This window comes from Lolium rigidum, chromosome 6 (genome assembly GCF_022539505.1).
Source record: "Lolium rigidum isolate FL_2022 chromosome 6, APGP_CSIRO_Lrig_0.1, whole genome shotgun sequence".
NCBI classification, from domain to species: domain Eukaryota; kingdom Viridiplantae; phylum Streptophyta; class Magnoliopsida; order Poales; family Poaceae; genus Lolium; species Lolium rigidum.
In genome coordinates, this window is record NC_061513.1 from 147113856 (window position 1) to 147125818 (window position 11963).

The 11963-nt window shown below is 41.4% G+C and overlaps 1 protein-coding gene across 1 annotated transcript; it reads left to right on the plus strand.

Annotated features, from left to right (window-relative positions):
* Positions 1 to 1144: 1144 nt before the first annotated feature.
* On the plus strand, positions 1145 to 9960 carry LOC124661789 (aspartic proteinase oryzasin-1-like). Its single transcript, XM_047199675.1, has 13 exons — positions 1145 to 1504; positions 1621 to 1681; positions 3038 to 3132; positions 3223 to 3335; positions 3554 to 3722; positions 3811 to 3850; positions 3954 to 4018; positions 5405 to 5518; positions 5610 to 5674; positions 8105 to 8252; positions 8339 to 8458; positions 9561 to 9649; positions 9876 to 9960. Exons 1-13 carry the CDS (start codon positions 1145 to 1147, stop codon positions 9958 to 9960), a joined length of 1524 nt encoding a protein of 507 aa, XP_047055631.1.
* The last annotated feature ends 2003 nt before the right edge of the window (positions 9961 to 11963 follow it).

The window sequence follows — 11963 nt, forward strand, 5'->3', positions numbered from 1 at the left end:
TGGAAACATATTTTTCTTGCTAGTTCTCTATCATTTGACGGTTGAAAGACATATTTTTTTGGGCATGACGGAAATTTGATCCACTGCCTAATCAGTAGATTGATGCGATTGAACGACAACGTGCAGTGCAGCCCTGCATTGAGCAGCACGCAGTGGGTGATCAAAGTGCACACGGTTGAAGGCGCGATACTGGCCACAAACGTGATCAACTGAATCATTTGTCCGATCTCCAAAAACGAAGCTGAAGGCGTGATCGACTCAAGTATTTATCTGATTTTCCATCTGACGTGTCGTAAATTGTGATGGCCTGGGGAATGCACGAGGATCCGATGATTGTCATCAAAAGGGTGTTTGTTGTTGGACATTTGCACTTTTGCAACCATCAGAACAGAAACTGGCTTGTTATAGTGTTGTCCTCTTCCGTTTCTTCCCATGCTATACGTGATTAACGAACCGTGTGGCACACTAGTTATACACCACTAACAAGCAATCTATTTTTGTTTCTGCAGGCAATGGTACAAACTACACAACCTTTTTCTTGAGTGGACACAAGTGTGGTCTAGCATGTTCCTGCATCCACTTTTCCAATCGATCACATAGTACTTGCACGGAGACATTGGCTTTCAACAAATTTTACGGGTGAATCCACCTTATTCGCAAAAGGGGAAAAATCCACCTTGGGATAGAATCACCCCGTCCTGATCTGACGGCTCACAGAAGTCCGCCAACGGTGAAAATGATCATGTAGCTCTGTTCTAGCCACCCGGCCGAAGTTTATAAATGGACCCAAGGCGCCGCACTGTCCGCAAGCTCGCAGGACAGTCTTCTCCTTCCTTCCTCAGCACAGTTGAGAGTGAGTTCTTTTTTTCTCGCCGGGGTCGAATAATTTAGGAAAACTTACCATCTTCTATGTACTGTGATCTAGCACATCTCTTGTTAGATTGTTTTCTGAACCGCAGAGCAGTTTTGGTCGGTTTTTGATTTGATAGCGAGCCAATGTTTTCTTTTGTGATTTCAGTCTAGTTCTGTGGTTCACCGATTTCAGGTTAGCACTAGTATTAACATTTTATTAGATCTGATTTCTCCTAAAGAAAAATTGCGATGAGTAATCTCTCTCCTACAATTTGCAGCTCACAGCGCAACCATGAGAACCGGCCGCGTCGCGCTCCAGCACCTACTCATCCTCTCCGCCGTGCTCATCCTTGGCACGCCCTCAGAGGGTCTGGTCCGCATCCCGCTGAAGAAGCTACCGTTGGTTCACGAGAACAGCCTCGTTGCCGGAGAGGATGCTCAGAGCCTCTTCGCACAGCGCCATGGCCTCGTCTTTAACAAGGAGCCGCAGCCGCAGCCGCAGCCAAAGAGTGATATTGTTATATTGAAGAACTACTTGAACGCTCAGTACTACGGTGAGGTCGGCATCGGAACGCCGTCGCAGAACTTCACCGTCATCTTCGACACTGGCAGCTCCAACCTCTGGGTGCCCTCCTCCAAGTGCTACTTCTCGGTGCGTGCCCCCGTCTTGTGTTGCCTGCTGTGGTTCAAGCCATCAAGGTTTCATACAGTTTGGTTGTTTATCATAAAACTAATATGGAGCCTACGTTTTGGAAACTTTTGCTGCAGATTGCATGCTACTTGCACAGGAGCTACAGGGCCAGACGGTCGAGCACGTACAAGAAGAAAGGTTTGTTATCCGAACACATATTGCCCACGCACGGTTAGGAAATAGCTTACGGGCCAAAAAGAAAATACTTGTGATGCACCACTAAAGTTCCACGTTGCTGGTATTTGCCCAAAATATCAACGGCATCATAAGTAGTGATAGACCACTAATAAAAAGGTTATTGGTGCCATACTAGCAAAATAGCATGCATGCCACTGGTATTTTAGACTCAAACTGTGGACACTTCTAAAGTACCGGTGGCGTGAGACATTATCGCACGCTGCTAATACATCATTTGCTCGCGTCGTCGGGCCGCGTGCGACATTGCTATTACATGCCTCCCCTGGTGTTGGTGATTTGGCACGCCGCTATTACCTGTCTTCCTAAAGCTCACCGAAGAATGATCCCAACCTAGCGAGCAAGCCCACTCCGGCGCCCTAGGGCCATTGCCTTTTTTTCCATCTACACGGTGTGTGAAAAAATCTCTTCTCTCGCTCACATCTCTCTTCTCTCTCTTTTCTCTCACTCACATATCTTTCTCTATCTCTCCCCTTGGTTCGTCTCTCTCCCTCGTCCCACACATCACCATAACTAGCATCGGAGCCAGCTGGGTGTAAGGGTGGGGTGGCCCCACCCTAAAAAATTTCCCAGCCCATGTATCAGCTATATAAAAGAATAAAAAAGTGCAAAAGGCCCAACCTAACTTAGGCCTGCCCCACCCTGAAAAATTGGGTTGGGACCACTACTGCCATGACACCACAACGCAAACACTAACTTATGCAAGATTATTGCTAACACCATGAACTCCTTTGGCCCGGCCACCACTCTGGCCCACAAGATCCGAATCAGCCTCCACGGAAATGCACGCCACTGGAGTACTCATACACTTCAATGATAGCACCAAGATCCAAGACAAGCTTCTGATAGGGGACTGCAATAACGGCTCCTTCAACCCTTCCCTCTCCACTGATGGAAGCAGTAGGACCTCGCTGGCAGCGACATGCTGTAGGTCTAGGGTTTGGTCGATGGGCTGGGCCTGGTCTGCTTTTTTTTGGGCCTACTATGGTACTGGTGGCGTTATGAATGTTTGTACGTCAATAACTCCTACACATGGCGTGGCACACATACGGCGCTGATAACGTTTATTAGCAGTGAGATACCAGGTGCCTGGCACTCGCATGCCACTAGCCACGTTTTTGATACGCTGCTGATAGCCTTTTTTCCTACTAGTGAGGTATGCAATATGAGATGATGTTATACTAATACATCGTCCACGGAGTTTCTTCAACTAGGCATTAATCAGATGGTTTAGATTAAACCGTAGCAACCAGGTAACTGCTGTTTTTCGTGACTAATTTTCATTTCGAATCTTGGCAGGAAAATGGGTATCAATTCATTACGGAACTGGTGCAATTGCTGGCTATATTAGCCAAGACAGTGTGCAAGTTGGTGGTGTAGTTGTGAAAAATCAGGTTTATACGCTGCATGAGAAGGGCATATCTATTTTGGCTATCTAATGATGTACATCCCATATATATAATTTTATTATGCTACCCTATTAGGATTTTATTGAAGCTGCCTTGGAACCAAGTATTTCTTTCATGCTTGGAAAATTCGACGGTATTCTTGGTCTTGGGTTTAAAGAAATCTCGGCCGGCGGTGCTGAACCTGTGTGGTGAGCAATGTTGTTTGACTGAATTTCTCAGTTTTTCCTATTTGGTAGCAATATGAACATTAGATATGACTATTTTAATTTATGTGTACGATTTTATGTATTATATTTATTTCTAAATGGTTCATTGTGGGTTCTTCTAATTTACTGGCATATTGTATCACCAAATGTGAAGCATATAGCAAGATTTGTTATCCTTGACATCACAAGCAAAATTATAGGTATAACATGGTTAGCCAGGGTCTGGTTGGTAGCCCTGTTTTCTCATTCTGGTTCAACCGACATGCTGGTGAAGGGAAGGGAGGAGAAATAGTTTTTGGAGGAGTTGATCCTAATCATCACAAGGGAAGACATACCTATGTTCCAGTTACTAAGAAGGGATACTGGCAGGTGAAACTTTTCGATTTAGTTGAGTAATCTTGAAATTCAAGCAGCGGTAATTAGTTTGTGCTCATAAGTTTTGACCCACTTGCTGCAGTTTGATATGGGCGATGTTTTGATTGGAAGAAACTCCACAGGTGCTAACATGTCATTTTGTCAAGAAAATCCATACCCAGTATATGCTCGTATATATGTACAAAATGGTTTTAATCATTTTTCTTATACTCCTGTTTGTATCAGGATTATGTAAATCTGGTTGTGCAGCAATAGTAGATTCTGGAACTTCGTTGCTTACTGGCCCCACGGTATGCCTGTGAGCTCTATTCATGTTTATACCCATAAACAAGGAAAAGATCTTTAATTAATGCATGTAACCTTGATTTATCGATAAAAACTCTCAATCAACTTTCCCACTAACCCAAATGAGACATGTAAGATTTTTAAGAAAGCTAAATTAACTTTCTAAAAAGCCTTACATTTTGAAACGGAAGTGTACCTTTTAGCAGAGAAAATGTGCATGGTAAAAGTAAACGTGTATGCTTTGAATCCTTTGATCGTTTGTATATGTTTCTTTTGATTGAATTATAGTATTTACACTTGAAGAGCAAGCACCGTAGAAAACTTGAAATATATAAATAGATACCTTTTGCAATTACCAGCCCTTAGAAGAACACCCAATAGATACATGACATACTGTGAAGATTAGCGAAACGGAACCTAATAGACCATTGAAAGCATAATGCGTTTTGAAGCTTTTTTTCTTTCGAAATGGGGTGTACCCCGGCCTCTGCATCGGTTGATGCACACATCCTTTTATTAAGAAACTGAATATTTAAAGTTTACAATTCAAAGATCAACGAGGGTCGATACAAAAATTAACCATCGAAAAAAGAGAAGACTGCTAAGCAATCTAAGCATCATGTAATCTCTTAACAGGCCGCCAAGTAGCCTCATATCCTGGGCAACCATTCGAAGACGGTTGCATCCAGAAATTATGCACTCCCGCTGATCCTCTGGGAGCAAGAAACATCAAAGCTGGATGCAGTGAACCATAGTGTGAATAACCTGTAAAAAATTAGTAGAGTCCTTTTTGTTAAAAACAATATCATTTCTGCAATTTTAAATTGACCAACATAAAGCCGAAACACCAATGCAAATCCTAGCTTTATCAGTTTTATCAATTCCATTAAGCCAATTTTCAAACATATTTGTTACATTGGATGGAGGTGGAATATTATAAGCAGCAAAAATCACCCGCCAAATAAGCCTAACAAAAGGATAGGAAATAAACAAATGTTCTACTGATTCCTCGGCGTCATAGAAAGAACATTTCGTATTTCCTTTCCAATTCCTCTTTGCTAGATTATCACGGGTCAAGAGGACTTACTAAGGAACCACATAAAGATTTTAATTTTCAGTGGGATTTTTTTTCCAAAGATAATTACAAAGATATCTTGTATGTCCATTTAACATATCAGCGTACATAGTAACGGTGAATTTCCCCAAAAGAACTTATCATGATCATCATTTAAATTTAGCACCATTAATCGTTTTGAAGCTTTAAAGCATAGCATGTGTAATGTCTTTGTTCACGGGCCCATGGCTCATAGTTTTGGATCTGGTTGGTGCATTTTTCATTTTTCTCGTTTAATATTTGTGTGTCTTGTGACTCGGTATTGGAATGTATACAGGCGATAATTACTGAGATAAATCATAAACTTGGTGCACCTGGAATAGTGAGCCAAGCATGCAAGACCGTTGTTTCTCAGTATGGGCGGTGGATCCTAGATTTGCTGCTAAAGCAGGTTTGCACATTTCCAAAAGTTGCATTCTAGTTTGATTAGTCACACGTAAGGCTTGTAAAATCTATTTTTTTGGGGTCTACATATGATGCAGACGGAGCCAAAAAAGACATGTGCCTTAGTCGATTTATGTCCCCTTGGTGGATCTGATGGTGTAAGGTAAGAGTTGAATACCCATGTATGTTTTGAACTTGTGCATGCTTTACACACCATAGAATAAATTTACATTAGCACATGAAACACGCATATTGTGCAAGTAAGAGGATAATTAGTGTGTGGGCAACTATAGAATGTACATAGTATGATTCCGTTAATACATGGTAGAAATGTCAGGATATTGCTCGTGGTTTCTTTTGCCAACACTCCGACCACACCTACATTTGTTAGGTCTCTTCAGTTCAGTATGTACATGACGATATAGATTATTAGATGTATCATGATTATTAGAGTTATATTATACTATACGTATTGGGTATAGAGTAGTACTCTACCCCCTATTCTTCCTTGTACATGCCTACGGGGGCTATTCCCGTTCATATAAACACGTAATATAACTCTAATAATGATATCGCGGAATGTTAGATGGAAGTACATCTCTAGTCTGCATAGTATGATAATGATCTCCGCCTTCAGTTTCAGAGTGTGTTGCATCGTAGTAATTGACTTCTAAGATACCCTCTTCAAAAGGATAAAAATGTATATGTTAGCCTTGTGCACCCTAGCTTCGTAAGACCTCTAACTGAAACATGTAGTATATTTATGATCAACACAAGACAGTTATAGTACTTCATACTAAGGAGTTTCCTTATGTTTTCCAAGTAACCGAAAAAAATTATGACACCTTAGAGGTACCCTCAAACGCTATGTATTTCGGATTTGCTAAATGAAACGAGCATGTGAAACGTGTCTGAACTTGCATATCACCTTTCATAGATTCGGTCTTATACAGATATGTACGACCCACTTTTATCTTCCTCCTCATCAGTGTCAGTATCTGCAATTGTCTTCTTGTCATAGGATGTGTTGTACACTAGACAGTTTGGTGTAGCTTTGCAAACTCGTTGTGGTAAATATAGACATACATGGAATCATTGTATCTCATATCCAAGAGAGCAAACCTTCTTGTCTTTGTAAGTTCACGTTTGGAAGCAAGTTCTTCTTCGAGAATTTTTTTGCAAGGTAAGCCAGCTTCTCATCTGACCTTTGTGTCTTCCCTATTGGGTTGCTTGATCTTTAGGGTCTTGTTGAGTCCTCCACCTACCTCGTTCAAATCTCCCATTTATTATCAGAGTCCATAATATGTTTTTCCATGTGGACGTCATGCAACATCGCCCAAATTTCAGATTTCTCGCATGACCTCATCCCTCAAGAATTTGGCTTTATGTTCTTTACCCCCTCCTCTAACCTTGACCAACAACGCATGCTGACTCCTCATCGTGACTTCCATGGAACCCTAAGTCATCAATTGTAGCTACAACATTTGCGTGTTACCACATTTACAACATGGATAACACATCTTTATGTTTCCCTTCCTTGCCATATCTTACTTGGTAACACGAGTAAAAGAAACTCGCAGTTGCCATCTTTACGTACATCCAACTTTGATGATCCATAGGACATAAAAATAATTACTTAAAATGATAAAAACAAACTAGCCATCCTCCCTTCTTCTATCCAACAACACAATGAGAATAAATTGTTAATTAGATCTTTCGATCGACGAGGGCCTTCCGACAGATCAATCGGGAGTCTTTAGAGGAGATGAAGGGACTTGAGGGTGGTGGTGGTGGTGGGGGGGGGGGTCTAGATGTTGGGAAAGGAAGTGGAGGGGATTTAAAATGAAAATCTAGATATAGACCTCTAAACCTACCTCTTTTCTTCTTCACCGCCTCATCCTATTTCATCACATTCTCTCATTTCTCCAACTTTTGCCAGCGAGGAGGTGGGTACAACTGTCCGAACCTACATGGGCAGCTGGAGCAGTTATCCACGGTAGAACATTGGCCATGCCCTTATGGTCGAAGACTGGTGCCCATCAGTTTCTAGTGACCATTGGTATTGTGACGACCAAAGGCCTTCTGATCCTCACACTACTGATGGGCGTCAGTGGAGGGTCCCCATCAGGCTCCCGCCAACCTTTGTCTACTGATAGATGCTGGTTCGACCATCTGCGACAAACTACAGCACCACCGGGCTCGGACGGCAGATAGCTTGTTATTTGAGACTGATCAGAAGAGATCATTTCTGCAGTAGTATTAATTTCCACATTTCGCAACATACCGAAATTCGTTCTTTTCCCGGAGTTAGTTTCCGTAGCTTTGAAGAAAAATCCGTCCTCTGTCCGGAGATGTCTCAAATTTTTTCTAGATTCACATATGTATATATATACACTAAAATGCGTTTAAGATACATGCGTATCTAGATAAATCTGCGACAAGTAATTCAGTATAGAGGAAGTAGTATCTTATAGTTGAAGAACAGAATTGCATGAAGTAGGTTTTGTCTCCTTTTGACCATTCACATTGTTTTCCTTATGACATGATGGTTGACATTGTTACTGTTTCCTCATGTACTGTATTGTAATTGCAGCGCTGGTATTCGAAGTGTCGTAGAAGATGATGGTGGGGCATCAGAGGGTGTTCTTTTGTGCAAGGCTTGCGAGCTGGCTGTTCAATGGACGATGAACCAAATTGCTCAGAATAACACTCAGGATTCTATATTGCAGTACATCAGTGAGGCATGTTTCCTATATTGCAATACCAATGCAAGAATCACATTGTTATACATTTTAACATACTTTGTCGAACGTATTTAACTTCGCAGCTATGTGACCATATTCCTAACCCTATGGGAGAGTCATCCGTGGACTGCAGAAAACTTGAATCCTTGCCTGACGTCTCTTTCTCCATCGGAGGCAAACAATTTGTGCTTAAACCAGAACAAGTAATGCTTTTTTTCCAAAGTTATTTTACCTCTCGTAATGTGTGAACGGGATCCATATTTTCTATCAGTTTTAGCATTTTATTAAACGTCATTTTTATTATTAGTAAGTTTCGAGATGTTTTCCCACTAACTTTTGAAGATTCAGTCCTTAGATCCATGGAGAAGAGCTAAAAGTTACACTAGATTAGTTTTTTTTTAGATAAAAGGCATATAATGCTCCGCTTTATAAATTAATAAAGCCACAAACATGTTTATAGGATCACACACACGAACACAGCCCTCCACACAGGAACAGGAGCTAGCAAGTTACCAACAGGACACACACAAGTTTAAGATAACCAGGCTACAACACACACCAAAAGCACTTCAGCTGTTTGTGGCACGAGTTACAGGAGAGTAAGTCGTGTTGAAGAGTTGCTTCATCATCCCGATCACCCTGTCCATTAGCTCCAGGTCTTTACTTCTTGTAAGCGGTCGCCATTGCTGTAAAAGAAGGACAGTTTTAAACACACAATCAGCAGGTTGGTTTGGGAACTCCCCCTCTATAGAGAACTTATTTCGGATCCTCCAAAGAGCCTAACTTTGGGCAGCAAAAATAATCCAGATAAATTTTCTAGCTTTTCCCAAAAAGAACTCAAAATCTGGAAAAACTGGGGAAAGGTTGTTGGGCTCCACTGAACCTCCAACATCTGGCGCACACCACTCCAGAGAAATTTAGCAAGATGACATGAAAAGAACAAGTGATCAGCCGACTCTGGTAAGTTGACACTAGATTAGTTTTCGATCATAGATCCATGGAAAAAGAAAATCCGGATCTTACTTGCATAAATAAGTTGAAGAGCCACATACTAGAGTATAGATCAGTTGATGTACGACAACTGCATCCAAAAGGAGTACGACTGAAAAGAAACAAAATTCTGCAAAAAATCACATAGTGCTAGAAATGGTGGCAAAATATACATATTAGACCGCATATTACCCGTAGGCAAATTCTAAGTGGTTTATGCTAATGGTTCTCATACATTCAGATTTGTATATTGAGTTGCTCCAGTTTTCTTTCTAGTAAACTGATTTGGTTTCACTTCTGATTTCTATTGTTCAGTACATACTGAAGATCGGTGAGGGTGATGCTACCCAGTGCATCAGTGGATTCTCAGCTATGGACGTTCCTCGTCCCCGCGGTCCTATCTGGTAAAATTATACACGTCTTATGTTCTCACGCTTTCTTGGAGTTAATAAAAAGTTATTTGGCAGTTTCAGAGTCTTAGGAATTGTTAATAGGGAGTTTGGGATTTCTTCTTGTATAAGATTTGTCTCCAGAATTTTCTAGGAGTGCTAAAAAACTTCTGAAATACTGAAAGCAAATGCTTTAGAAACTTGCTGTCCTTACTCTGACAATGAGAACTTGGTGTCGCAGGATCTTGGGCGATATATTTATGGGAGCCTACCACACTGTCTTTGACTATGGAAAAATGAGGGTTGGGTTTGCCGAGGCAGCATAGGTGGTTGCTGGATGAGCCGCGGAAAGCCAGTCCTTCAGGTCGGTTTGATGGCGATAGACAAAGCATGAATATGCATATGTGGCATGTTTGTTAATAATGAGCGTGTGATCGAACATAATAAGCATGTTTGTTATCATCTGTCCAAGACATTGATGCAATGCAGGCAGACTTTCATCATAAACTTTGACACGGGATGGTCCACGATAACAGTGGGGAGAACATGTTTTCTTAAGTTAAGACAACAAGGAGGATACACACGCACGCACGCACGCACGCACTTACTCCTTGGTGGCGTGATGCCTTTTATCGTAGAAATATTGATCGTCTAGTTACCAGATCCGTTGGTCCAAATTGACTTATGCATTGGCCCCTTAGTGAAGCTCTGACACTGCATGATGAACCGAGGGCATACCAGTGTTGGCTTCTAGGCTAAGCAGGGTATCACACACACACACACACACACACACGCACGCACGCACGCACGCACGCACGCACGCACGCACGCACGCACGCACGCACGCACACACACACACACACACACACACACACGCACAGACTTAGTGAAGCTCTGACACTGCATGATGAACCGAGGGCATACCAGTGTTGGCTTCTAGGCTAAGCAGGGTATGGTGAGCAGGACATATGGGAAGAAAGGTGCAATTCTTGAGCGAGGCCGTTCACTCAAAAATCTGTTAGCACAGGCTATTGAATATAACGGTTGCAATAGATGAAACAAAAGTTTCTTAGTAACATATTTTGGCATGCCGGAAATTTGATCCACGGCATGATCAATATATTGATGCGATGGTTTAGATTGTATCGTGGAGTCATACGACAAGCGGGGGAGCTCAAAAAGCGTGGAGTCCACCTGTTTATTATGAGAGTGAGGTTAGATCGAAGGCGCAAAGGATGGCCCGATCTAACAAAGGATGGCCCGATCTAACAAGGCACGCTAGGCGTCGGTTGCCTGATGCGTGGTGCTAAAATCGGTTGCATTCAGGACCATTGGATCACGATCGTACACTGTAAAATTAGCTATTTTTCGTCATGTCGCTTTCCCACGCCTCCGCTCTGTGTGCATGCATAGTCCGATCGCTTTCGCGCGTCAGGTGCTCAGGGTGGAGATTGCATGCTGTTAATAGTCACATGGGTGGATCCCACCATAAGCTCATGCTATTCTCTCCAGGAAATGACTCAATTTGATCGTATGCAAATGATCATACAATCCGGTTGTACGTGTACCATTGCTCATTCTCTCCTATCCTCAACTCTAAAAAGAAGCTATTTAGTACGAATGCAATGCAACAAAAAAGTTCCAAATAACTTTAAGTCCTAACAAATAAAATTGATCTTTTACAAAATTAATTCTATAAAATTAGTTGTTATGCGACAATTTATTTTCCTACAAATGATTTATAACAAAAGTTAGAAATAGTTTTAACAAAAAATACAAATAATTACAACAAAAAACCTTGTGTTTGCGTAAATAAAAAAGTTTTTAAGATTCGCGAACTTATCATGTATTTCAACCAAAAATCATAAATAATTACAACAGAAAAATAATATGTTTACAACATTTTAAAAAACACGTAAACATCATCGCAACAACCAAAGAACACACAAACTTGCGGTGAATGCCTAAAACCTTGCAACGTCCACCATGTGAGTTTACATAAAAATGAATACGAGCTTGTCACATTTTGAAAGCACCTATGGAACATCAAAAAATTCACAGAAACACAAATGTGTAGCAAACTTCCAGAAAACCTTGCGATGTCCAACATGTGAGTTTACAACAAAATGAATACGATCTTGTCACATTTTGAAAGCACCTATGCAACATCAAAAATTCACAGAAATACAAATGTGTAGCAAACGGCCAGAAAACCTTACGACGTCCACCATGTGAGTTTACAACAAAATGAATACGAGCTTGTCACATTTATGAAGGCACCTATGCAACATCAAAAAATTCACAGAAATACAAATGTGTAGCAAACGCC

Coding starts and splice junctions, on each gene's coding strand:
- LOC124661789 (XM_047199675.1), top strand. CDS start 1,145: ATGAGAACCGGCCGCGTCGCGCTCCAGCACCTACTCATCCTCTCCGCC. Junction 5,519..5,609: donor TAGATTTGCTGCTAAAGCAG/GTTTGCACATTT, acceptor CATATGATGCAG/ACGGAGCCAAAAAAGACATG. Junction 9,650..9,875: donor CGTCCCCGCGGTCCTATCTG/GTAAAATTATAC, acceptor TTGGTGTCGCAG/GATCTTGGGCGATATATTTA.